Source organism: Falco rusticolus, chromosome 17 (genome assembly GCF_015220075.1).
Source record: "Falco rusticolus isolate bFalRus1 chromosome 17, bFalRus1.pri, whole genome shotgun sequence".
Taxonomy (NCBI): domain Eukaryota; kingdom Metazoa; phylum Chordata; class Aves; order Falconiformes; family Falconidae; genus Falco; species Falco rusticolus.
The window spans coordinates 1408981-1435321 of NC_051203.1; the positions used below are offsets into that span (position 1 = coordinate 1408981).

General features: G+C 68.4%; 5 protein-coding genes across 6 annotated transcripts; 2 read left to right on the plus strand and 3 right to left on the minus strand.

Annotated features, from left to right (window-relative positions):
- The first annotated feature begins 719 nt into the window (after window positions 1–719).
- Window positions 720–3866, plus strand: LOC119158566 (myb-related transcription factor, partner of profilin-like). The gene is made up of 2 exons (XM_037410683.1): window positions 720–1348; window positions 3146–3866. Exons 1-2 carry the CDS (start codon window positions 904–906, stop codon window positions 3694–3696), a joined length of 996 nt encoding a protein of 331 aa, XP_037266580.1. The 5' UTR covers window positions 720–903; the 3' UTR covers window positions 3697–3866.
- Window positions 3867–4703: 837 nt separating this feature from the next.
- Window positions 4704–8233, minus strand: SHISA4 (shisa family member 4). The gene is given in 6 exon segments (XM_037410684.1): window positions 4704–4870; window positions 4960–5062; window positions 5064–5143; window positions 5417–5550; window positions 6273–6444; window positions 7766–8233. Coding segments are annotated over 6 exon segments (609 nt in total). The 5' UTR covers window positions 7839–8233; the 3' UTR covers window positions 4704–4823.
- Window positions 8234–9504: 1271 nt separating this feature from the next.
- INAVA (innate immunity activator) lies at window positions 9505–15975 on the minus strand. The gene is made up of 8 exons (XM_037410477.1): window positions 15899–15975; window positions 15350–15471; window positions 15136–15255; window positions 14131–14362; window positions 12392–12445; window positions 11907–12306; window positions 10812–11388; window positions 9505–9888 (listed from the first exon to the last, which is right to left on the minus strand). Exons 1-8 carry the CDS (start codon window positions 15942–15944, stop codon window positions 9796–9798), a joined length of 1644 nt encoding a protein of 547 aa, XP_037266374.1. The 5' UTR covers window positions 15945–15975; the 3' UTR covers window positions 9505–9795.
- A 3689-nt stretch (window positions 15976–19664) lies between these two features.
- On the minus strand, window positions 19665–20834 carry LOC119158391 (probable G-protein coupled receptor 25). The gene has a single exon (XM_037410213.1). The coding sequence runs from the start codon at window positions 20832–20834 to the stop codon at window positions 19665–19667; it is 1170 nt and encodes a 389-aa protein (XP_037266110.1).
- Window positions 20835–22657: 1823 nt separating this feature from the next.
- TMEM167B (transmembrane protein 167B) lies at window positions 22658–25805 on the plus strand. Of its 2 annotated transcripts, none has more exons than XM_037410843.1 (3): window positions 22658–22702; window positions 24224–24355; window positions 25112–25805. In XM_037410843.1, exons 1-3 carry the CDS (start codon window positions 22693–22695, stop codon window positions 25243–25245), a joined length of 276 nt encoding a protein of 91 aa, XP_037266740.1. In that variant the 5' UTR covers window positions 22658–22692; the 3' UTR covers window positions 25246–25805. The 2 variants fall into 2 exon arrangements, with proteins under 2 accessions (XP_037266740.1, XP_037266741.1); XM_037410844.1 differs by having other exon boundaries at window positions 25168–25805.
- Window positions 25806–26341: the final 536 nt, after the last annotated feature.

The following is a 26341-nucleotide window of genomic DNA, read 5'->3' on the forward strand; positions in this document are numbered from 1 at the left end:
CCCGGGGGCCGCCGCCAGCCGCCCACGCGGGACCCTTGGGACGCCCCGGACCGAGCGGCCCTGGCCCCGCAGCCTGAGCACCGGGGGGCGCCGGGGGAGTGTGCTGCCGGAGGGCACCGGGACGGGGCAGGGGCCGCCAGGGGGCGCCATAACGGAGCGGGGCGGCTGGGGGGCCCGGTAGGGGGCAGTACCAGAGCGGCTGCACGCGGCGGCGGCCGGCAGGGGGCGCGATAACGACGGGGGGGTGGGGCGGGGGGGCCGGTCCGGTCTCGCACCGGCACCGGCACTGGCACCGGCACTGGTACCGGCACCGGCAGCGCCCAGCGGCGGCCTTCAGGGGTCGCGGTAACGACCAGGGGGAAGGCGGTCCGGTCTCGTCCCGGCACCGGCAGCGCCCAGCGGGGGCCGGCAGGGGGCGCAATAACGACGGGGGGGCAGTCCCGTGTCACACCGGCACCGGCACCGGCACCAGCACCAGCAGCGCCCAGCGGCGGCCAGCAGGGGGCGCGATAACGACGGGGGGGCGGCCCCGTGTCACACCGGCACCGGCAGCGCCCAGCGGCGCCGGCAGGGGTGTTGGTCCCGTCTCGCCCCGGCAGCGGCAGCGCCCGGCGGCGCCTGCAGGGGGCGCGGTAACGACGGGGGGGGCCAGTCCCGTCTCGACCCGGCACCAGCACCGGCAGCGCCCGGCGGCGCCGGCAGGGGGCGCGCTGCCGCCGGCCCCGCTCCGCCCCGCTCCGCCCCGCTCCGCTCGGTGCCGCGGGGCGCTCGGTGTCGCGGAGACGGCGCAGGACAAAAGGCGCGGCGGCGGCGGCGGCGGCGGCGGCGGGGCGATGGGCGGCGGGGCGGCGGGCGGCGGGGCGGCGCCATGAGGCGGCGGCGGCGGCGGCGGCGGCTGGGAGCATGGCGGCGGGCGGCGGGGCGCGGCGGGGGCTGCTGAAGCGGAAGCCGAACTTCACGCTGCAGGAGATCGACATCCTGATGAGCGAGGTGCTCAAGTACGAGCAGCTGCTCTTCGGCGCCGCCGCCAGCACCGTCAACGCCTACGAGAAGCAGAAGATCTGGTGGCGCATCACCAACAAGATCAACGCCGCCGGCCGCAACCAGCGCGACATCGGCGAGGTGAAGAACCGCTGGCGGGGGCTGCGCCGCCGCGCCAACGACAAGATCACCCGGCACCGGCAGGAGCGGCAGGGACCGGCCGCCCGGCCCGCCCGGCCCGGCAACGGCAGCGGCAACGGGCCCGGCCCGCCCGAGCTCGGCCCCGGGCCCGCCCCCGGCTGGGGAGCGCGGGGCGCCGCCGGCACCGGCCCGCCGCTGCTCAGCGTCGAGGTGGTGGCGCCGCACGGTGGGTGCGGGGGGAGGCACCGGGGCACCGGGCAGGGCCGGGGAGCACCGGGACTCGGGGCAGGGGATGGGGCAGGGGGGGCACCGGGACATGGGACACGGGACAGGGCCAGGGACACTGGGACGTCGGGCAGGGAGGCACCAGGACACCAGGCAGGGGTTGGGGCAAGGGAGGGGGCATCGGGACACAGGACACCGGGCTGCGGCTGGGGGGCACCAGGACACGGGGCAGGGGTTGAGACACCGGGCAGGGCCAGGGGGCACCGGGACACGGGGCCGGGGCAGGGACGGCGAGGCTGGGGCAGGGATGGGACGGACCCGGACTGGGACAGGGGCACTGGGACCAGAATAGGCACACGGAGGAGCAGGGACACGGGGAACCAGGACACGAGGGGCCAGGACAGGTGCATGGAAGGACTGGAGCAGGGACATGGAGGCACTAGGACCAGCATGGGGGGGGACTAGGACTGGGATGGGGCCCTGGGAGCAGGATATGGGGGAGCAGGACTGTGACCTGGGGGACAGGGACACAGGGGCAGTGGGACCAGAACAAGCACATGGAGGGACAGGGACACAGGGGACCAGGATGGGGACATGGTGGTACCAGGGCAGGGACATGGATGACTGGGACAGAGACACAGGAGACCACGACCAAGGCACTGGGACCAGGACAGGTGTGTGGAGGGACTGGGACAGGGACATGGAAGATCAGGACCAGGACAGGGACACTGAGACCAGGACATGGGGGACCAGGACATGAATACAGGGGACCAAAGCAGGGATGTGGAGACTGGAGCAGGGATGTGAGGGACAGGGGTGTGGGGGCGCTGGGACCAGTTCAGGTGCATGGAGGAACTGGGGCAGGGACAGGGAGAATCAGAATGGGGATGTGGGGCGGGGACATGGAGGGGACATAGACACAGGGGAGAAGGACAGGGACATGGAGAAATGGGACAGGGATTGGGGGGGGGGGGACGGGACCAGCATAAGGACATGGATGACAGGGGCATGGGAAGAACAGGACCAGGACATAGGAGACAGGGAGAGCAACAGGCGCACTGGGACCAGGACAGGACGATACAAGGATCTGGCCAGGGACACTGGGCGCTGGAGCCAGGACAGGGGCAAGGGACAGGGCACCGGGGCAGGGGACCAGGACAGGGCCAGGAGCAGAGACCAGGTCAGGGAATGGGAGCACCTGGGCCAGGGCAGGGGGCTGGTACCAGGACAACAACAGGAGGGGACTGAGAGCAGGACAGGGATGGGGGTTACTGGGGCGGGGACAGAGGCCTGAGGGGACTGGGATCAGGACAGGGACATGGACCAGTGCAGGTTCGAGGGACAGCAGCGCTGGGATCGGGATGGGAGGATACCAGGATCAGGTCAGGGATGTGGGCGACTAGGAATAGGACAGGGACAAGGGACCTGGACAGGGGTAAGAGGGGCCTGGGAACAGGGCAAGGACTGGTGGGACTGGGGCAGGGACATGGGGGTACCAGGACCACACAGGGACATGGGGCTACCACATTCAGGACAGAGATATGGGACTACTGGGACCAGGTGAGGGACAAGGGACATGGAATGGGGCCAGACTGATGATGGACAACGGGGCTATGGAGATGTGAATGCATAGATGGGACCAGGACCGTGTGCAGGAGAGGGGACACGGGAGTACGGGGATGGGGACAAGGGAGATGAGGACAGAGGAAGCAGAGGCAGAAGGAGGTCGGGTTGCTCAGTCCGTGGGGTGATGGGGGGGGTCCCGCCAGCTGCCCTGCGCTCTCCGTCCATCCCACAGGCGTCAAGGAGGAGGCGGTGAAGGAGGAGCCGGTGGAGGTGAAGACTGAGCCTTTCCACAGCCCGGCTGCCGACAGCATCCCCGGCCGTGGTGCTGAGCGCCGGCTGCCCCGCACCAGCGTCCGCCCGCCCAGCGAGCTGTGCGAGGGCTGGAGCCGCAGCCCCCCGCGCCCCGCGCCCCCCGAACTCTCCCTCGGCGACTTGGGTGGGCAGCAGGAGCCGTTGGGCTCCGACTTCCCGAGCATCCTCTTCGAGCAAGAGGCCGAGAATCTCAATAACTGCGGTACGGGCGAACCGGGCCCCCCCGGTACGGCGGGGCTGTCGGACGGGGCACCTGACTGCGCCCAGCTCACACCGGCCGAAAAACGCATCGTCCAGTCCAACGAGCGGCTGGTGCAGGAGATGCAAGCTTTCCGACGGGAATACGCCGAGAGCCGCCGGGAGACCACCTCCGTCCTGCGCGTCATCGCCCAGGCACTGGGCGGCCTCAGCCGCAGCCTGGCCGAAATCCGTGACCTCTACCTCCGGGAGCAGGCGGCCCCCAAACCCTGAGCCCCCACGCAGCTGGCTGCGTGCACCCGTGGCCGGCGGGGACCGCCCTGGGGACAGCTTCCCCCCCAGCCCCCAGCACCCACCTTGCTGCTTTTATTATTTTTATTATTATTTTTTTCCCCTCCATCCCACTTCAATAAAACTCAGAGCTGCCCCCCGGCTCCCCCCTCCCTGGGCTCGTTGTGGGGTTTTGGGGGGCGACAGGATGCTGGGACCTGTGGTCCCCCGGGAGATGGGACAGCTTTTTGCCCCCTGGGGGATCTGCATTTGCCCCCTGGGGGGTCTGCATTTGCCCCCTGGGGGGTCTGCATGGCTTTTTCCCCCCCAGGAGTGATGGACTCAGCAGTCCCAAATGTAGCTGGTGGCTGGTGGCTGGGACCCCCCCTCCCATGGGACCCCCCTTCCCAGCGACGGTGCGGGGGGCACATGAATCACAGCAGGAGCCGGTGAATCTGTGCCCCAGCACCTGTCCCCGTGCCACCGGCTGCGGGGGGAGATGGGTCCCAGCCCCAGAGAGCCAGGGCTGGGGGAGGGGCGGATGGAGGAATTGGCCTTGCGCCCCGAGCCCAGCGCTGAATTTTCTGCTTTCTGACCCAAAATGCCACTGGGGATGCTCTCGCACCCTGGCTTTGTGTGGTGGGGCTGGGGGGGCAGCAGCGCTCCCCAGCTGGCTCATCCTGGCGGCTGGTTTGGTGGGAATTGCCCATTTACCCAGTTTGTAGATGGAGAAGCCTTGGAGCAGAGTTGGGGGAAGCCACCAAGATGACACCGGGCTGTGGGGTGCAAGATACGGTTTAATGCGAACCCCGGGGGGGGGGGGGGAGAGCCGGGGCCAAATCGGTGCGGGGGTGCGGTGATGCACGGCCCTCGGGGGACCCCCGGGCGCCCCCCCCATGGGTGCAGAGGCTGCTGGCACCCAGGGCTGGGTGGAGGCACCCACAAAGAGCCCAGTGTGCAGGACAAGAGCTGCCCTGTGCTGCTGGCACGGGGTCAGCCCCGGCACGGCCGGGAAGGGCTGGATCCAGCCACAGCTGGGGCACCCCCCCGGGCCCAGGGCGGGGGGACAAGGGTCCCCAGACGGGCCCCGCTGGCCGGCGGCGGGAGGGTGCCGGGGTCCCCGCGGGTGCTCAGGCTCCGGGGTAGCTGGGCTGTGCTGGGACGTAGGGGGGTGGTGCTGCGGAGGGAAACGGGATGGGGTGTCAGCCCTGGCAAGGTCACTGCGCCCCCCCGGGGGACAGGGTGTCCCCCCAGTCCGGTGCTCACCTGTGGGGTTGTAGATGGGGGGGGCGGAGGGGTACAGCGGGTACTGGGCGGCGGGGCCGGCTGGCGGGTACATGGCCATGGGGGTGAAGCCGGGCTGGGGGGGGCGCAGGGCCGGCTTTGGCGTCCACAGGGAAGGGGGGTGGGGGGCCTGCGGGGGGGTAGCTGGACAGCGGGATCTCTGGGCCTGCGGGAGAGATGGGGGGGGGCTGCGGCACCTTGGGATGGGGACAGGGCCCGGCGGTGCCCACAGGTGTTGGTGGCCCTTGAGGGGGGCGCTGGGGGCAGCAATGGGCATCAGGGTGATCCCAGCAGCACCCACTCCAGTACCCTCCCCCAGCACCCAAATCCACACCCTGCACCCAGGTGCTCCCCCCTGCACCCTAATCCCCCTCCTGCATCCCTCCAGGCCCCCCACCCGACCCCCCAGTCCCGACCCCCCGCCCCCCAGCCCCCCCACCTTGCAGGGGGGTGCGGAGGTGCTGCCGGCGCTGGTACAGGTAGCAGCAGGAGCACATGAAGCAGCAGACGATGGTGGTGACGATGGCAATGAAGAGCACCACGGCCGAGGCGATGCCCGCGATGGTCTTGGGGCTGCGGCACGTGGGGACGTGGGGGAGGGGGCACTGGGGCACAGCCCCCGCCCCCACACTGTACCTCCCCCCCCACCCAGTCACACCAGTGGCCGCAACACCGAGGGGCACCCTGGAGCACCCAGCTGGAGACTGGAGGGACAAGGATGTCCAGACAAGCCCCCAGCACCCAATGCCCAGCACCCAGTGCCACTGCCCATCACCCAGTAGCAGTGCCCAGCACCCAATGCCTAGCACCCAGTACAAGCGCCCAGTACCAATGCCCAGCACCCAGTATAAGTACCCAGTGTCCAGCCCCCAGCCCCCATGGCCCAGCACCCAAAGGCAAGCACCCGGCACCCTGTACCACTGCCCAGCACCCAGTAGCAGTGCCCAGCACCCAATGCCCAGCACCCAGTACCACTGCCCAGCACCCAGTGCCACTGCCCATCACCCAGTAGCAGTGCCCAGCACCCAATGCCCAGCACCCAGTACCACTGCCCAGCACCCAGTGCCACTGCCCATCACCCAGTAGCAGTGCCCAGCACCCAATGCCCAGCACCCAGTACCACTGCCCAGCACCCAGTGCCACTGCCCAGCACCCAGTAGCAGTGCCCAGCACCCAATGCCCAGCACCCAGTGCCACTGCCCAGTACCAATGCCCAGCACCCAGTAGCAGTGCCCAGCACCCAGTACCGCTGCCCAGTCCCCATGGCCCAGCACCCAAAGGCAAGCACCCAGCACCTGAAGGCGAGGCAGTGGCGCTGCTGGCGCTCGGTGAGCAGGCGCAGGGGGTCGCGGCAGCAGTACCGCTGGTGGCACGTGCCGCAGCAGAAGGTGAAGAAGTCGCAGTCGAAGCCGGGGTGCCAGGAGCCGTTCCTGTCCACGTACCACAGGCAGTCCTCGCCCCCCGCCACTGGGGACAGCCGCCCGTCACCGGGGCCTCGGGGCACCCCCCGCCCGGCCACTGCCACCCCCAGTGGCACCAGCAGCACCCCACGTCCTCCGTGTTCCCCACATGCTGTCCGAGGGGGATGGCCTGTACCCCACCACATCCTGCCCCATGGCCCCCTGTATCCTGCTCCATCCTGCCCCATGGCCCCCCATACCCTGCCCCTATGTACCCCCCACACCCCACCACATTCTGCCCCCATGTCCCCCCCTTCCTGCTCCATCCTGACCCACGTCTCCCACCATACCCCGCCTCATCCTGCCTCCCTGTACCCTGTACTTTACTCCATCCTGTCCCCCCACTGCATCCTGCCCCGCGTACCCCCACACCCCACTGCATCCTTCCCCATGTCCTCCTGGATCCCGCTCCGTCCTGCCCCACGTCTCCTCAGACTCCGCTCCATCCTGCCCCACATCCTTGCAGCCCCCACCCCATCCTGCCCCACACCCTCGCTGCCCCTACCCCATCCTGCCCCACATCTTCGCAGACCTCCTCCATCCTGCCCCACATCCTCGCAGACCTCCTCCATCCTGCCCCACATCCTCGCAGACCTCGCTCCATGCTGCCCCACATCCTTGCAGCCCCCACCCCATCCTGCCCCACACCCTCGCTGCCCCTACCCCATCCTGCCCCACATCTTCGCAGACCTCCTCCATCCTGCCCCACATCCTCGCAGACCTCGCTCCATCCTGCCCCACATCCTCACAGCCCCCACCCCATCCTGCCCCACATCCTCACGGACCCCGCTCCGCCTGACGCAGCCCCCCCAGCCGCTCCCCCGCCGCCTCCCGGCTCTATTTCTGGCCCGAGCCACCTGCGCTCCCCGAAATAGCCGCGGGCCGAGGCCCGGGGGCGGCCGGAGGCGCCGCGACAGCGACCACGGAGCCACCAGGGCTGGGCCGGTCCCTGGGGGGCTCCAGCGCGCTCCCCACCCCCGGCTCCCAGCGGATCTCAGGGGTCCCATATGGGGTTCGCTCCCCGCCCGAGGGGCCCGCGGCAGCTCGGCGCCGAGCGGGGAAACTGAGGCACGGGCCGCGTGTGGGAAGCCCCCGACCCCCCCGGGATTGGACACCCACCGGCTCCGCGCACGCCGGGGATGTCCCGCAAGCAGCAAACGGGGGGCGGGGGGGGTGGGGGGGGGTGGGGAACACACACAGGGGGACACGTTGGCGCAAGCGACCCCCGCGCGCTGGCGCCGGGCACGGGCACGGCCGGTGGCACCGGGTCCCGTCACCGGGTGGCACCGCCCGACCCCCTCCCCGTGCCCCCCCGCCGTGTCTCTTACCCAGCGAGGCGGCCACGGCCACCAGCACGGTCCCGGCCAGGGGCCACCCGCTTCCGGGGCCACCGGGCCCCATCCCGGGGCCGCGCCTGGGGCCGCCGCTCAGCGCTGCCGGGGCGGGGGGGGGGCGGGGGGCGGCGGCTGCGCTGCGGCAGCGGGGCCGGGGCGGCGGGGCCGGGGGAGCCCGGGGCCGCTCCCGGAGCCGCTTCCGGGGGCCGCTCCCGGTGTGTCCCGGGGCCGCTCCCGGTGTATCCCGGGGCCGCTCCCAGGGCCGCTCCCGGTGTGTCCCGGCGCCGCTCCCGGTGCAGGCCGGTCCCGGTCCCGGTGCGGCGGGGCCGGTGCAGCCCGGTGCGGGGCCGGCGCAGGCCCGCAGTGACGCCGCAGCCCGCCGGCGCTCGGTCGCTGCCCGGTGCCCCCCCGCGGCGGCGCCTCCCGCCGCAGCCACCGGCCCCGGCCCCGGCCCCCGCCCGCCGGGAGGAGCGTCCCGGGCCCGCGGGCACGGCCGGGCGGGGCTGCGGGGGCGCTGGGGGGGGACCCCGGCCCGGCCCCCCCGCCGCTGCCCTCCCCGCGCCCCGTGGCTGCCCTTGCCCTGCCTGGACCCCCTGCCCTGTCCCCCTGCCCTCTCCCCCCTGCCCTGTCACCCTGCCCTGTCCCCCTGCCCGGACCCCCGCCCTGTCCCCCTGCCCTGTCCCCCTGCCCTGTCCCCCCGCCCTGTCCCCCTGCCCTGTCCCCCTGCCCTGTCCCCCTGCCCGGACCCCTGCACTGTCCCCCTGCCCTGTCACCCTGCCCTGTCACCCTGCCCTGTCCCCCTGCACTGTCCCCCTGCACTGTCCCCCTGCCCGGACCCCTGCCCTGTCCCCCTGCCCTGTCACCCTGCCCTGTCACCCTGCCCTGTCCCCCTGCACTGTCCCCCTGCCCGGACCCCTGCCCTGTCACCCTGCCCTGTCCCCCTGCCCTGTCACCCTGCCCGGACCCCTGCCCTGTCCCCCTGCCCTGTCACCCTGCCCTGTCACCCTGCACTGTCCCCCTGCCCGGACCCCTGCCCTGTCACCCTGCCCTGTCACCCTGCCCGGACCCCTGCCCTGTCACCCTGCCCTGTCCCCCTGCCCTGTCCCCCTGCACTGTCCCCCTGCCCTGTCCCCCTGCCCTGTCCCCCTGCACTGTCCCCCTGCCCTGTCACCCTGCCCTGTCCCCCCGCCCTGTCCCCCTGCCCTGTCCCCCTGCCCGGACCCCTGCCCTGTCCCCCTGCCCTGTCCCCCTGCCCTGTCCCCCTGCACTGACCCCCTGCCCTGTCACCCTGCCCGGACCCCTGCACTGTCCCCCTGCCCTGTCCCCCTGCACTGACCCCCTGCCCTGTCACCCTGCCCGGACCCCTGCACTGTCCCCCTGCCCGGACCCCTGCCCTGTCCCCCTGCACTGACCCCCGCCTTTCACAGCCCCCGAGCCCCCTCCCTTCCCTGCCCCCCCGCTCCCCATCATTTCCCTCCCCAGCACCCCTTCCCCTCCCCTGCACCCCTTATTTCTCCCCCCTCGCACCCCTTCCCCTGCACCCTTCGTGTCCGCCCCCTGCCCGCCTTCCCCTCCCCCCACCCCTGCCCTGCCCCCCCATCCCGAGCCCACAGAGGCACGGCCGGACCCCCAGCCCCCGGGGCCCGATCCTGGCAATGCCAACCCACTGCTGGATCCAGGGGAGGGGTGACCCTGCCAGGGACAGGGCTGGGGACACAGAGGTGACACATCCCGAGGCTGGCGAGGGCAGGAGCACCTCAACGACCACCTTTATTAGAGACCAACGCCCCCCATCGCGGTGGCACCATCAGCAGCGGGGTCACAGTGCCAGCGAGGGGACACGGGGGTGGGGGCCAGCCCCAGCCACCCTGTCCCAGCGCCGCACACCCCAGGAGCGCTGGGGGGCGGCTGTGCCTCCCACCCGTGTCTTCATACGGGGGGGATGGGGGGGGAGGAGGGTTGTGGGACGGCCCTGGCCCTGGCCCAGCCAGGCTGTGCCCCCCCCAGGGTGGGGGTCCCCACGCTCACACTTGTGTGACGATCTCGCCATTCTCAGGCACGTAGACCTGCACGGGCACGCCGTCCGCCGAGCGCCGCAGGACACGTACCGGGGGCGCCTGCGTGGGAGAAGGAGCCTGTGGGTGCCGGCACCCCACCCTGGACCGGGCAGCACCCCAGGGGGCACATCCCGCGGCAGGGGGTGTTGGGGGGGGGCACGGCTGCAGGTCCTGGCTTGCCCGGCATGGGCCCCGGCTGTGCCATGGGTGCCACCATCCCAGCACGGTGTGCCACGCTGTGCTCCCTGCACCCATCCCAGCGGGACCCCCCAGGTGGAGGGGAGCCACCCCCCAAAATGTTTGCAGGGACCCTCCTGCCCAGGGGCACCCCGCTGCTGAGCCCACGTGGGGCCCTGGGTTCTGTCCGTGGGATGCTGGGTGTGACTGGAGGGACCCACGTGGGACCCCAGCCCTGACCCAGGGACCCCCTCAGCATCCTGGCCTGACCCAGCACCCCTCATGGGACCCTGGATCCTGCTCATGGGACCCTGGACCTGCCCAGAGGGACCATCAGAGGGTCTCATCCGGCCCCAGAAAGCCTTGAGAGATGTTGGTCTTGTGCCCAAGAGCCTCAGAAGACCCTGGTCCTGGCCATGGGACCTCCTCAGGACCCCATTCCTGCACTAGGGACCTTTCTGGGACCCTGGGCCTGTCCCAGGGACCCCCTTAGGGAACTGGCCCTGTCCCACGAGACCTTCACCAGTCCTGTTCCAGGGACCCTTAGGGGTCCCCCGTCCTGCCCCAAGGGAAACTCATGGGACCCCAGTTCTTCCCCATGGATCCCCTCAGGACCCTATGCCTGCTCTGGGGACCCTCATGGGACCCCACCAGAGCCACTTACCCATGAACCACCTCAGGGTGGCAACTCATGTCACCCAGTCACCCACAGGGCAGCACCCAGGGGGTCACCATAGGGGAATGGGCATCATGTTGCCCTCCACTCTCCCGCACCCCGACCCCCGTCCCAGCACCCAATGCCCTACCTGAGTCCGCGGCAGGACTCCACGGGTGATGGGCACGTCCCTGGTGGTCCCACCGCGGGGTCCCCGAAAGGCCCCTTGCCGGTCGAGGGAGTGGGGACGGGCACCCCGCAGCCGGGCACGCTGGTGCCATGATTTGAGCTCCTCGGTCACAGCCGCCTTGGAGAGCCCCCGACCCCCGGCCGGCGCGTAGTCCTTGAGCGAGGGGGTGCGCACGATGCGGCTGTGCGAGGGCACCAGGCGCTGGTAGCGTAACGGGGCCAGATCCTGCTCGTAGAGGAAAGCTGGGGGGCTGGCAGGTGGCAGGAACCGGTGGGCACCGCGGGGGTAGTAACCCGGCTCGGCGAGGGGTGGTGGGACTTTGGGGCGCGGGAAGGAGACGTCGGGGCTGCTGCTGCCCGGGGAGGTGGCGTGGGAGATGCTGGAGAGGTCGGAGATGCTGTCGTCGGAGCCGGAGCGGCAGGCGGGGCCGGGGGTCGGGATGCAGGCGGTGGGCACCGTCACTGTGTAGTACGTGGGGCGCCGGCGGGGTACGGCACTGCGGCCCCGCGGCTCGCCGGGCTGCCAGCACGCCTCTACCCTGCGGGCAGGGGGCTGCAGCTGAGGCGGCCCCTTCCCCTTGCCTCTCACCCAAAAGGCCGGGGGTGTGGGAAGGGGGGGGACATGGGACTGAGCACCCTGTGGGTGCAGGGTGAGGCATCCCCACGGGATTAGCTCCAGCCTCCCCATGGGTTAGCTCCATCATCTCCAGCGAGTTAGCTCCATCTTCTCTCCCTGGGACTATCTCCAGCCTCCTCCCCATGGGATTATCTCCCCCCTCCTCCTCCCCATGGGTTTAGCTCCATCATCTCCAAGAGGGTATCTCCATCCTCCCCATGGGATTATCTCCCCCCTGCTCCTCCTCCCCATGGGTTTAGCTCCATCATCTCCAAGAGGGTATCTCCATCCTCCCCATGGGATTATCTCCCCCCTGCTCCTCCTCCCCATGGGTTTAGCTCCATCATCTCTATGAGGGTATCTCCATCCTCCTTCCCATGGGGTTGTCTCCATCCTCCCTTGCAGAAGCCCTTGTCCCCCCTCCCCAGGCACAGGACATACCTCAGGGACTGGGACTGTCCTCGCCGGCCCGATGGCTCCGGGGTGCTGGGAGCGCTGGAGCCCGCCTGCCGGCACAGCACCAGGGTCCTGATGGGGACAAAGCGGTAGGGGGGGACGTCCCCCGTCCTGGGTGCCAGTGAGGCTGTGGGGTCAGGGCTGCCGGGGGCCGAGGGGGTAGCAGGGATGGCTGGTGGGGACCCGGGGTAGCACCGGGACCCCCGGGTTTCCCCATCCCCGGGGTCGAAGCCAGGTTTTTTGGCCTTCTCATAGGGTCTGTCGAGGCTGGTCTCGCACCAGGGGCTGGAGGAGGCCGGCGGGGGCCCTGACCCCTCCCCCTCAGGGGGCTCCTCGGGGGACGGGGACCCCCGTGGGGTGGCAGGTCCTGGTAGCCGTGTCTCCTCTGTGGGAGAGATGGAGGGTTGGGATGGGGGCCCTACACGGGGGGGCACCCCGGTGTGTGTCCCCTGCCCCCGCAGCCCCCTTACCCTCCTCCAGCAGGACGGCATCCGACAGGGAGCTCTCGTCGGAGGCGCTGAGCTCTGCGGGGCAGGGGACAGGTGAGAACGGTGCCGGTGCCGGTGCTGGTGCCAAAACGCTCCCAGGGCACCCGCCGCCACCCAGCGCGTCCCCGGAGGCCTCCGCTCTCCCTCTCCCACGCCGCCTGTCCCGACACGCTCCGGGACAGTGGCGGTACCGGCCAGGCCGGCTTTGCCGAGCTGCGTTGCCGGCGCTGCAGGCAGCTCCCAGCCTGCCCAGGCTGGGCAGGAGGAGGGGAGCCGGCCAGCTTTGGGGGCACCAGGAGGGAAGAAGCCACCACCACCATGTCTCTGGTCCCTGGGGACGGCTGGACGCAGAAGTCCCGGGGGGACAGAGCCGAGGCACGCACGGGGGCAAGGGGGGACCCACCTGGATGGCTGCCACCAGGAGGGGGACACCGCAGCGGGGCCAAATCCTGCCACCCATTGGGGTGCATTTGCTGGGGATGGCGGATTGGGGGGCAGACATGGTGTGCAACCAGCAGGGGTGAAGTTTTGGGGTGCATTCTTGGGGGTACATACAGCAGGGATGGTGCACTGGGGTGTAATCACTGGGGATGAAGTATCGGGGTGCATTAATGAGGGTGTCTCCAGCAGGGATGGTGTATTGGGGTGCATGCACTGGAGATGAAGTTTTGGGGTGCACTCACAAGGATGCAGCCACCAGGGATGAAGCATTGGGGTGCATTCACTGGGGGCTGCATGTCAGGGTGCATGCATGAGGGGGCAGTCAGCTGGGATGAAGTACTGGGGTGCCTTCAGTGGGGTGCACCCATCAGGGAGAACATATCGGGGTGCTTTCACTGGGGGTGTGGGGATTGGGGTGCATTCACCAGGGTGCCTGCACCAGGGATGGTATTCAGGGGGCTCTCAGAGTCGTGCCTTCACCAGGGATGGTATGTTGGGGTGCATCTAGGGGGGTGCATTCACCGGGGATGGGGAATTGGGGTGCATTCACCAGGGATGGTGTGTTGGGGTGCATCTAGGGGGGTGCATTCACCGGGGATGGGGAATTGGGGTGCATTCACCAGGGATGGTGTGTTGGGGTGCATCTAGGGGGGTGCATTCACCGGGGATGGGGAATTGGGGTGCATTCACCAGGGATGGTGTGTTGGGGTGCATCTAGGGGGAGGCATTCACCGGGGATGGGGAATTGGGGTGCATTCACCAGGGATGGTGTGTTGGGGTGCATCTAGGGGGGTGCATTCACCAGGGGTAGGGAATTGGGGTGCATTCACCAGGGATGGTGTGTTGGGGTGCATCTAGGGGGAGGCATTCACCAGGGGTAGGGAATTGGGGTGCATTCACTGGGGACAGCACACTGGGGGGAACCCAGTAGGGTGCATTCACTGGGGATGGAGAACTGGGACGCATCCACAGGGGTGCACTCATCAGATGACGGGGAAATGGGGTGTGTTCACCAAGGATGGCATATGGGGGGGCACCTGGGGAGTGTGTTCACTGGGGATGGAGGACTGGGGTGCCACGCGCCAGGGATGGCATACTGGGGGGCACCTGGGGAGTGTATTCACTAGGGATGGAGGACTGGGGTGCCACGTGCCAGGGATGGCATACTGGGGTGCATTCACCAACGACACCCAAGCAAGCTGCACCCATTTCTGCCTCCCTGACCACCAGCATCCCCCAACCGAGCCACCGCCAGCCAGGGGGGCACAAGGGGGGCTCACCCTCAGCAGCACTGGTTCCAGCACCAGCAGGCAAAGGCCGTTGGCCAGCCAGGAGCCGTCGCTGGTTGAGGATGTTCTCCAGGTCCTTCAGCTTCTGCTCCTCCAGCAGCGCTGCTGTCTGCCGGCGCTTGCGGAGCCGCTTGCTGATGTTCTCCTCCCGGCAGAGGCGGCGGGCAGCCTTGGCGATCTGCAGCTGCAGCGCCAGGTCCCGCTCCAGGGCGCTCAGCGGGTCCTGGGGACCGAGGGGACACGCTCAGCACGCTGCCACCCCCATCATGCTTGCACACTAGCCAGGCACAAGATGGGATGGGCATGGGGACATCTCTGGGTGACGTTTGGACATCTTCCATGGCTCCAGGCTGGGCTGGAGGGGGGTCCCCACTGCCCACCCCAGAGATGCCCCCCACCCCGGTTACACACCAGCGGGGTCCCCACCACCCACCCCAGAGATGCCCCCATCCCAGTTGCACACTGGCAGGGTCCCCACCACCCACCCGAAGGATGCCCCCCACCCCGGTTGCTCACCAGGAGGGTCCCCACTCCCAACCGCAGGGATGTCCCCCACCCCAGTTACACACTGGTGGGGTCCCCACTGCCCACCCCAGGGATGCCCCCAACCCAGTTGCTCACCAGCGGGGTCCCCACTGCCCACCCCAGGGATGCCCCCATCCCAGCTGCTCACCAGCGGGGTCCCCATTGCCCACCCCAGGGATGCCCCCAACCCAGTTGCTCACCAGCGGGGTCCCCACTGCCCACCCCAGGGATGCCCCCATCCAAGCTGCTCACCAGCGGGGTCCCCATTGCCCACCCCAGGGATGCCCCCATCCCAGTTGCTCACCAGCGGGGTCCCCACTGCCCACCACAGGGATACCCCAGTGGCACACTGGTGGGTCCCCACCGTTCACCCCAGGGATGCCCCTCCACACCAGTTGCACACTGGTGGGGTCCCCACTGCCCACCACAGGGATGCCCCCCACCCCGGTTGCACACTGACGAGCCCCTCACCGCCCCATGCAGAACGAGGGTCTCATCCAGCTTGAAGGCAGCACCGATCCTGCGCCGGACCTTGGGGGGCTTCTCGCCAGCTTTCAGAGGGTACTCACAGGGCAGCGTCCCCGTCAGCTCCTGGGGGGGCGGCCCGGGGACACTGAGCTGCTGGCGTGGGGCAGGGGGGTCAGGCAGGGGGGGTCAGGCAGGGGTCCGTCCCCCCCCCACTCACCGCCTCGCGCAGGCAGAGCCGCCGCAGCTCCTGCACGCAGCCCTCCAGCCGAGCCTCCAGCGCCTGCTGCCTGCGCCCTGCCTGCGCCCGCTCCTTCAGGGGCGACACGGGGCTGTCGGGGCCTGGGGACGGATGGACGGATGTTCTGAGATGCATCCAGACCCCCCACTCCCCCTCCTCACCCCAGTCTCCCTGCCTCAGTTTCCCCCAGCAGCCGTGAGCCCCCCCCCCAACAACACCCATGGGTGCTCCAGCTCCCCTGGGGCAGCCGTGATTTCCCAGCACAGGGGGGGGGGGTGGGGGGGTGGCCACAGGGAAGGTTTCACCCTGACTCAGCCATCCCGGAGCGAAATCCGGCTGAGTCAAAGCCGGTCTGCCCCCCCCAGACAGGGGAACCCCCCATTTCCCCACCCCCACCCTCAAGGAGCTTTTGTGTGTCCCCAGGGCAGCCCTGTGCACCCAAGTGCCCCGATCTCAGCCCAGCGAGAGGACGTGGGGGGCACGGGGGCACCCCGGGACCTCCCCCCCCAGTACCCCCCCAGCGCTCACCCGAGTGCAGCATGATCCCGCTGTCGGTGTCGCTCACCTCCCCCATGCCGGGCCGGGACCCTACGGGCAACAGCAGGGAGAAGCCTTGTCCCCTCGCCACCCCCCAGGCAGCACCCATGGGTGCCCCCCTGCACACGCTCCCCCCAGCCCCTCGCATCGCCCCGTCCCTGCCGGCCGCCCAGCGATGGCGATGGCGGCGGGGGAGGAAGGCGAGGCCGTGTTTGCTTTCCCTGCCTTCTTGTAGGTCCTACAATAAACAAAGGTGTGCGAACACGTGCGTGGTGCCTGGGTGAGACCCATCCCGGGGGCAAAGGTGGTCGGGGTGTGGCGGGGGGGCTGGGGGGGGCCTTGCTCCCGCCCCGGCCGGTTTCGCTGGGCGCCTCTCCCAGTTTCTCCCAGTTTTGATTTCTTTTCCGTCTGGGCTGGAGGCAGCTCCCGGAGTGGGGGTGGCTGCTGGCCCTGGGAAAGGGGCTCATCCCCGGCACCCCCTGCTCCTGGGGGGGGGAATGGGTGGGAGGGGGGGTGTCCTTGCCTCTGTTTGTGCATTGCTGTGGCCCCTGCCGTGCCTCAGTTTCCCCCAGCAGGATGCGGGGCGGCTTGGGGAACCGAGGCAGGGAGGGGTGCGGGGTCCCGGGGGGTCCGCGGCGGGGCCGGGGGGCGATGCCTTACCTGGGCGCTCGCCGCCGCTGCCGGCTCTGCTGCACCCAGGACACGGGGACGTGTTTTGACTTGAGGCGGAGGGGAGGAGCGGGTGAGCAACACCTTCCCCAGCCGCCGCCACCCGCGCCCACGCCGCCCCACGCGCCCCGGCCTCTGCCCCACGGCGGCGGCAACGGCGAGGGCCTGCCCACCAGCTCAGCATGGCACGGCTTGGCACGGCACAGCTCAGTACAGCTTGGTACAGCTCAGTACAGCACGGCATGGCACCATACGGCTTGACACGGCTCAGCACGGCTCGGCACGGCTTGGTATGGCTCAATATGGCACAGCATGGCACTGGATGGCTCAACATGGCTCAGCACAGCTTGACATGGCTCAGCACAGCATGGCACGGCTTGGCACGGCTCAACATGGCTCAGCACAGCTCAGCACGGCTTGGTATGGCTCGATATGGCACAGCATGGCGCTGGATGGCTCAGCATGGCTCAGCACGGCTTGACATGGCTCAGCATGGCATGGCACAGCTCAACATGGCTCAGCACAGCTCAGCATGGCTTGGTATGGCTCGATATGGCACAGCATGCCACTGTATGACTCCACAGGGCTTGACACAGCTTGACGTGGCTCGGCATAGCTTGACATAGCTTGGCACAGCTCAACATGGCTTAGCACGGCTTGGTACGGCTCAATATGGCACGGCATGGCACCGTATGGCTCAACACGGCTCAGCACAGCTTGACACGGCTTGGCACTGCACAGCATGCCTTGGTATGGCTTGGTATGGCTCAATATGGCACGGCATGGTGCTGTATGGCTTGACATGGCTTGGCACAGCTTGGCATGGCTCAGCACAGCATGGCATACCTCACTACGGTTTGGTACAGCTCAATACGGCATGGCACAGTGCCATATGGCTCGACGTGGCTCAGCACAGCTCAGTATGGCTCTGCACAGCTTGGTATGGCTTGGCACTTTGTGGGTGATATGGCAAAGTACAGTGTAGCGTGGCACAGTGTGGCATGGTATGGTATCATATGGCCTGGCCTGGCACGGCACGGCATGGTATGGCATAGCATGGCACAGTGTGGTGTGGTGTGGCATGGCATGGCATGATGTGGTGTGGCATAGTAGGGCATGATATGAGGTAGAACAGTATGTCATGGTATTGTGTGACATGGCACGGCACACCATGGCAACAGCACGGCACGGCACAGCATGGCATGGCACACCACGGCACAGTGCTGGGTGGTGGCTCCATCCCTGGTGCTGTGCAGGGCCAGGCCAGGCACAGGGACACTGTCCCCATCCCTGCCATGGCCCATGGCTGGGACATCTCCCCCAGGGCTGGCGTCCCCAGAATGCCAGGGCCAGCAGGGACCTGAGCCTGGTGGCACGGGCAGGGCAATGGGGTTGGCACTGCCACCCTGGCACTGCTGCCACCGTCCCTTCCCAGGGCAGGAACCCGCTGGGAGCAGAGGCAGCCTGTCCTGTCCCTGTACCCAGGCAGGAGGAGACAGGTGAGGGGCAGAGCAGGGCAGTGCCAGGGCAGTGCCAGACCTGTGCCAGGGCTGTGCCAGGGCTGTGCCAGAGCTGTGACAGGGCTGTGACAGGGCTGTGACAGGGCAGTGCAAAGGTGGTGCCAGAGCTGTGCCAGAGCTGTGCCAGGGCTGTGCCAGGGCTGTGACAGGGCAGTGCAAGGGCAGTGCCAGAGCTGTGCCAGAGCTGTGACAGGGCTGTGCAAGGACTGTGCCAGAGCTGTGCCAGAGCTGTGCCAGGGCTGTGACAGGGCAGTGCAAGGACTGTGACAGGGCAGTGCCAGGGCAGTGCAAAGGTGGTACCAGAGTTGTGCCAGAGCTGTGCCAGGGCAGTGCAAGGACTGTGCCAGAGCTGTGACAGGGCTGTGACAGGGCTGTGCCAGGGCAGTGCCAGGGCTGTGCCAGGGCAGTGCAAGGACTGTCCCAGAGCTGTGCCAGAGCTGTGCCAGGGCTGTGCCAGACCTGTGCCAGAGCTGTGCCAGAGCTGTGCCAGGGCTGTGCCAGGGCTGTGCCAGGCCGTGGGAACGCCGCTGCCACAGCTGCCGGTGCAGAGCGAGATGAATCAGGGCACAGACGGGTTGGCCACATCCTGGGCTGCCAGGGGCAGGTGGTGGAAAGTCTGTCTCAGCCGGGGGGACGGTCCCACGGCCTGTGGGGACCGGGATGAGAGGGCAGGGGGCGGGCAGGGGGTGGGCAGGGGCAGGCAGGGGAGGTGCTGCAGGCAGGAGAGGAGCAGTGAGCAGTCAGACAGCATGGGTGCAGGTGGGTGCAGGCAGGAGAGGGGCCAGCAGGGTGCAGGCAGGGGCAGGCAGGGGCAGTTAGGAACAGGCAGGAGGCAGGCAGGGCACAGACAGGGAGCAGTTAGGGGAAGGCAGGGCGCAGGCAGGGTGCAGGCAGGGCGCAGGCAGGGTGCAGGCAGGGTGCAGGCAGGGCACAGATAGGGAGCAGGCAGGAGCAGGCAGCGTGCAGGCAGGGAGCAGTGAGGGGCAGGCAGGGTGCAGGCAGGAGAGGCGCTCGCTGCACAGGCAGCAGGCAGCCGCAGGCAGCTGCAGGCAGGAGCACAGGCAGAGCAGCGGTGCCCTGCAGCTCCACAGCCCCCTCAGCACCCGCCCCCCGCCCCCAGAGCATCCCAATGTCCCTGTGATGGCGGGGGATGGGACAGACCCCATCTTTGACGCAGCCACCCCTTGCCCAGCGGCACAGAGACCCCAGCAGAGCAAAAAAAAAGGCAGATTTGGAGAAAAAAAGGTTTTTTTCTGTCCCTGCAGCAGGCAGAGTTGCTGGCAGCCCCACTGGCGCCGAGCCCCCCTCTCCCCCTCACGGGTGGTAAAAACAGCTCAAAGACTAAAATACATTGTTAGTCATAGGGCTAAGTTTTATTAATTGGGATTAAATTTGGATTAAAACCAGGTTGTTGCTCCTGAAGCCATCCCTTATGAAGAGCATCTCGGGGTGGGGGGGCGATGGGGCAGGAAGGGGGTTGTCCTGGGGCCAGATCCTGCCTGCTCAGGGCTGGGGCTGGGATGGGGTGCTGCTCCCTCGGGAATCGCACCGGGGGGGCTGGACCTGGATTAAAGCTGGGGACCAGGCAGGACAGCGGGGACCGCGGTGGCACCCGGGGCCACTGGGGAGCATGGGGGGGTATTCACCCCGGGGTGGCCCCGTGGGACCCCCGGTGCCAGCTGGAGCTCAGTCCCAGCCCTGTGCTGGGGGCCAGCGGGGGTCTTGGTCCAGATGCGGCCACCAAAGAGGAGGCTGGAGTCGGTGGTGGAGGAGCGGGCAGCCGTGCTGGGACCCGTCCCCAGTGTGCAGGGACCGAAGGGACATCGGGGGCGGCAGCGCCCGTCCATCAGGGCATAGACAAGGGGGTTGACGCAGCTGTTAACGAAGGCCAGGCAGGTGCTGCTGGCCACCACCCACCTCAGGGCCACCTCCTGCCCCTGGGACAGGACCAGCATCCCCTTGGCAAGGAAGAAGAGCAGGACCTTGCAGGTGTTGAGGGGCAGCCAGGAGCAGAGGAAGGCTGCGACGATGGTGATGATGGCGCGGTGGGAGCGCTGGACGCCCCTGCCCAGCCGGATGTGGCGCTGGAGCCGGCAGTAAATGGAGCAGTAGCAGAAGGTGATGATCCCCAAGGGCAGGAGGAAGGTGAGGAAGACCATGGCCAGGCTGAAGTCCTCTCCATCTTCATCCCAGCAGTCGTCCCCATCCAGGCGCCGGTACACCAGGGATGGGGCACCCAGGAGGAGGGATACAGTCCAGATGATGGCACAGGTGATGCGGATGTACCTCTGGGAACCCACCATCTTGGTGTCCAACACCTTCCTAATGACCAGGTAGCGCTCCATGCTGAGGGCAGTGAGGAAGAGGATACTGGAGCAGCGGTTGACGGCGATGGCATAGCTGCTGACCTTGCAGAGCCCTTCACCGAGCAGCCAGCGGTTCCCCTGCGCCCCTGCCACCACCCAGAAGGGCAAGGTACAGATGAAGATGATGTCAGCCACCGCCAGGTTCAGCACGAAGGTGTCCACCACCCGCTTGCCCCCGCTCTTCTTGGCCATCACCATGATGACAAAGAGGTTCCCCACGAGGCCGAGGAGGAAGATGAAGGTGTAGAGGATGGGGATGAAGACAGTAGTGAAGAAGACCTCCCACCTGGAGAAGACCTCCTCGTTCACCATCACATTGGTCACTGGTGGGTAATCGTAGTCAGCCGAGCCGGAGAGCTCCTCAGGAGCCATGGTGGTGGCCAGGTGCCCTCCCCAGTGCCCAGGGTGGTGCTTGCCGCACCCAGCGGTCGGGTTGTTGATTTGATATCTGCTCAAAAACAGCATCTCGCACTTCCTTCCCAATGGGGCAAGGGCTGCAGGGTGGAAGGGGCAGGAGGGGAAGCGTGTTTAATTTTGGAAACAGAAAAAAAAAACACAATGAGAAGAAAGAAACCCCCAAAAGAGGAGGGGGGAGAGGAAGACCAGGGGGGTGGAGGAAGGCTCCGTGTCACCAGGAGATGGCTGAAGGCCTTGGGTGGACACCAGCCTGCATCTGGGGTGGGATGGGACCACTACCAAACACACTGCCCTGCAACTTTCCCACCGTGGCTACACTCTGTCCCTTGTCAGCCCAAGCCAGCGACACCCCATCCCCATCCCAGCCCTGTCCCCATCCCCGTCCCCATCCCCGTGCCTGTCCCCATCTCCGTCCCCACTGCTGTCTCCATCTGGCACATTTGCATCAAGAAAACCAGATGACAGCCTTTATTTTATGGTTTTTTCCCCCCAGTGAGCGCCGGGGCAGGTGCCAGTTGGGGTGTGCGAGCGCTGCCCAGTGCCACCCCGGCTCTGCCAGCTCATCCCGGGCACCGGCGCATGGGATCCCACCACCCCAGGGGCGCCAGGCAGTGGCCCCCGGCCATGAGCTCTCCCGGAATAACAGCGCCGGGTGCCATTCCCATGTGCCGGCTGGGGCAGCCGAGTCTGCCGGGGGGTCTCAGGGCAGCCCCCAGCCCTGCCAGCCAGCTCCTGCTCCCATCTGCCCGCAGGGGGTCCGGCCCCACCACCACCTACAGCTCCTGCTGCAGCACATGGGGACCAGGAAGGTCCTCATGGCTGTCCCCATGGCCCAAACACCTCCTGACCTGGGTGTCCCATCAGCCTGGCACCAGCTGTCCCCATGGCCCCACCATCTCCTGACCTGGGTGTCCCAGCAGCCTGGCCCCAGCTGTCCCCATGGCCCAGCCACCCACGAGCATCCCTTGACCCATCCTTGCCACGCCGCCTCCCTCGGCCACCCCTGGTCCACCATCCCAACCCAACTGTCCCAACCGCCCATGGACACGTGGCTGCAGGGGGGGATGGTGGGTACGTGGAAGGACATGAATGGGTGGAGGGATGGACACATGGGCGGTGTGTTGGTGGGTGGGTGGGTGAGTGGGTAGAAGGGTGGGTGGGTGGGCCTGGTGGGTGGAGGGGTGCAGACTGGGTGCACTGGGGGTCATTTGGGAGACAGGGCTTATGGGAGGACTGGGGTGGGGACTGCGTGGCACACAGAGTTACTGGGGGGATTACTGGCGGCACTGGTTATTGGGGAACCTTGGATTACTGGGGGCACTGGCAGTTACTGGGAGAGCTGCGATGGGAACAGGGTGCTCTGGGCGGGATGGGAGTTACTGGGGAACATGGAGGTCACTGGGAGCCAGTGCAGAGATTTTTGCACTGGGGTGTTACTGGGAGGACAGGGGGTCACTGGGGGACTGGAATGGGGTGTCCCCCCACAGAGGGTGAGCGCACTGGGTGCACTGGTAGTTTCTGGGGCTTAGTGAGGGCCGCGTGCACGGGGGCTGGTGGGGCGAGTGGGGCCAGTACTGGGCTATACTGACACTGCCCCTTGCCATAGGCGCTCGATTGAGGTCGCCTGCTCCCGCAGGCCGGCTCGATTTCCCCGCCTGGCGGTTCGGCCGTCGGCTGCCCGTGCCTGGCGCCATCGGCGCGCGACTGGCCGCGCCTGCGGCTTCCGGTGTCGCGCTGGCGGCGGAGGGGGAAGGGGCGCCGCGCGTGCGCAGCGCCGCGGGGCCGGGGAGCGCCGGGGGGCTCCGCCGCCGCCATGACCAACGGTGAGGGACGACACGGCTGCTCGGGCACCTCAGGGAGCCCCGGGGACGGGGGGTGGGGGGTGTCACTGTCCGCTCAGGCGCCGGGTCCCTGGAGGGGGGAGCTGGGTGGGTCTGCGTGGGGAGCTGGGAGCCTGGGCCCCTTTTTGGGGGAGCTCAGGGAAATGAGAGGTCTGTGTGGGGAGCTGGGGTCCTGTGGCCCTTTGGGGGGGAGCAGGGTGGTCTGTGTGGGGAGCTGGGGGGCCTGGGTCAGTTTGGGGCGGAGCTGAGGGGCCTGGGAGAGGAGCTGGAGGCCTGGGCCCCTTCTTGGGGGAGCTGAGGGGACTGTGTGGGGAGCTGGAGGACTGTGGCCCTTTTGGGAGGAGCTGGGGGGTCTGTGTGGGGAGCTGGGGGGCCTGGGTCAGTTTGGGGTGGAGCTGGGGGGCCTGGGAGAGGAGCTGGAGGCCTGGGCCCCTTCTGCGGCATCTGGGGTGGTCTGTGTGGGGAGCTGGGAGGCTTGAGTCCAATTGTGGGGGAGCTGGGGGCCTGGGGCCCTTTTAGGGGGAGGTGGGGGGCCTGGGGTCCTGGGTCCCTTTTACTAGTAGGGGGCAGGGCTAGGGGGATCTGGGCAGGGAGCTGGGGTCCTGGGTTCCTTTGGGGGGCGATCTGGGTTCATTTAGCAGTTGGGGTCCTGGGTGGGGAGCAGGGAGCCTGGGACCTATGCTAGGGGGCCACGTGGGGGCCTGGGTCCGTTTGGGGGGGAGCTGGGGGCCAGGGAGGGGAGCTGGGGGCCTGGGGGGGGAGCTGGAGACCTGGGTCCCTTTTTGAGGGAGCTGAGGTGGGGGCCCAGGGAGGAGGGGGGGACTGTGTCTGTTTAGGGGGGATCTGGGTGGCCTGGGAGGGGAGCTGGGGGGCCAGGGGTCGTGGGGTTGGGTCTGTTTAGGGGGGAGCTGGGAGGCTGGGGAGGGGAGCTGGGGGCCTGGGCTCCTTTTGCGGGGAGTGGGAGAAGGGTGTCTGGGTGGGGAGCTAGGGGGCCTGGGGGAGGCCTGGGTCTGGTTTGAGGGGGAGCTGGGGGGCCTGGGTGTGGAGCTGGGGACCTGAGTCCCTTTTGAGGGAGCTGAGGTGGGGGGCTGGGTCCTTTGCTGGGGGGCCGGGGAGGAGGCGGCGGGCTGGGTCTGTCGCAGGGGGATCTGGGTGGCCAGGGAGGGGAGCTGGGGGCCTGGGTCCTTTGCGGGGGGGCCAGGGGAGGTGGGGCTGGGGCTGTTTAGGGTGGAGCTGTGAGGCTGGGGAGGGGAGCTGGGGGCCTGGGCCCTTTTTTGGGGCAGCTGGGGGTGTCTGGGTGGGGAGCTGGGGGGCCTGGGGCCCTTTGGGGAATGCTGGGGGGCCTTGGGGAGGCCTGGGTCTGTTTTCGGGGGGCCTGGGAGGTGTTTGGGTCCATCTAGGGTGGAGCTGGGGGGCCTGGGTAGGGAGCCTGGGTCCCTTTTGGGGGGAGCTGGGGGCCTGGGTCCGTCTGGGGGGGGCTGGCCCCACTGAGGCTCCCTGCAGTGTACTCGCTGGATGGGCTGCTGGTGTTCGGGCTGCTGCTGGTCTGCACCTGCGCCTACCTGCGGAAGGTGCCGCGGCTCAAGGCCTGGCTGCTCTCCGAGAAGCGTGGCGTCTGGGGCGTCTTCTACAAGGGTGAGCCAGGGCCTGGGGTGGGGACGCTGTGCGCCAGGATGGGGACACAGGGGTCGGGGATGGGGTTAAGGGAGTCTGGGGTGGGGACACAGGGGTCTGGGGTGAGGATGTTGGGCTCCAGGGTGGGGACACGGGGGTCTGGGATGGGGTTACAGGGGTGTGGGATGGGGATGCTGGGCTCCAGGGTGGGGGTTACAGGGGTCCGGCATGAGGACACTGGGGTCCAGGGTGGGGTTACAGAGGTCTGGGATGAGGACACTGGGCTCCAGGGTGGGGACACGGGTCTGGGGTGAGAATGCTGGGCTCCAAAGTGAGGACACAGGGGTCTGGGGTGGGGTTACAGGGGTCTGGGATGGGGATGCTGGGTGCCATGTTGGGGGCACAGGGATCTGGGATGGGGTTAAGGCAGTCTGGGGTGGGGACACAGGGGTCTGGGGTGAGGGTGCTGGGCTCCAGGGTGGGGACACGGGGGTCTGGGATGGGGTTACAGGGGTGTGGGATGGGGATGCTGGGCTCCAGGGTGGGGTTACAGGGGTCCGGCATGAGGACCCTGGGCTCCATGGTGGGAACGCAGTGGTCTGGGGTGGGGTTACAGGGGTCTGGGATGGGGATGCTGGGTGCCAGGTTGGGGACACAGGAATCCGGGATGGGGTTACAGGGGTCCGGGGTAGGGACGCTGGGCGCCAGGGTGGGGACACAGGGATCTGGGATGGGGACACTGGGCACCAGGATGAGGATACAGGGGTCTCACCCCAGCCCAGGGCACCTTCTGCACCCACCCCGGCTCACGCCACTCTGCCCTGACCCCCCAGCTGCTGTCATTGGCACCCGCCTGCACGTGGCTGTGGCCGTCTCCTGCGTCCTCATGGCTTTCTACGTCCTGGTGGTGAAGTGACCCCGTGGGGACCCGCCAGTAACGGCGCCGACAACCAGCGACCTCGGTACTGACCCCAGCCACCCTGCCACCAGCCTGGACCCTGCCTGTGGCATCCCTGGGGACACGCCATGGCCCGGCACCCGGCTTAAACCCACCTCATCTCCCTCGGCAGGGCCCAGCGGCCGTGGGTGCCACCGGGCCACCTTTGAGCTGCTGGAACATGAGTTCCCGGCTGCGCAGTGGGGCCGCAGGCGAGGGGCTCAGTTTGCCAGCCCCTCGGCGAGGGGGGGGATCCGGCTGTACCCCCTGAGCGCCTTCTGCCCATGCCGAACACTGTCCTGGCAGGACCATGGCCGCCGCAGCTCATGGAGGATGGTGCAGCCTCCTGCTGTGGGGACTGGGGGGGCCGGGGGCGGGCAGGGACCCTCCTCACCAGCGGGATTTGCCTACATTCCTGGGAGCGTGCAGGGTCCCTTGGTGGGGGTCTCCCCCGCAGCTGCAGCATTTGTAACCCCCCGGCTGGTAAATGCCGGACCACAATGTGCAAATAAAGCGGGGGTTCCCCTGTGGGCAGCAACGGCTCCCTTCCTGGGGGGCCCGTGGGGCGAGGGGCTGTGGGGCCAGCTCCCATGGGGTGGGGGTCCTGTGGGGCGAGGGGCTCCAGGGTGGGGGGCTGCAGGGCTGGCTCCTCTTGCCCCACAGGGCCAGGAGTGCTTCAGCCGCTCAGTGTGGGGCACGGGGGGTGAGCGTGCAAGGCGTGCACACCATGTGCTGCTGCAGGGGAGGGGTGTGCAAGGCCACGCACGTGTGGCTGGGGGTGGCAGTGGGAGGCTGGGGGTGTGGTGTGCACATGCGTGTGAGGCCGGGCACACCCAGGGGGTGAGTGCAAAGGGAGGCTGCGTGTGCACAGGCGTGCGCAGCACGAGCATGTGGGGCTGCTGTGCGTGTGTCCGTGTACATGCTTATACATGTGCTCAGACACACACCCCCACATACACAGATGTGCACACCCAGAGGCACCCACAGACACACACACAGATACACACAGCCCCCATGCACAGACACGCATGCCCCGTCACACCCACGCACAGACACGCATGCACACATCG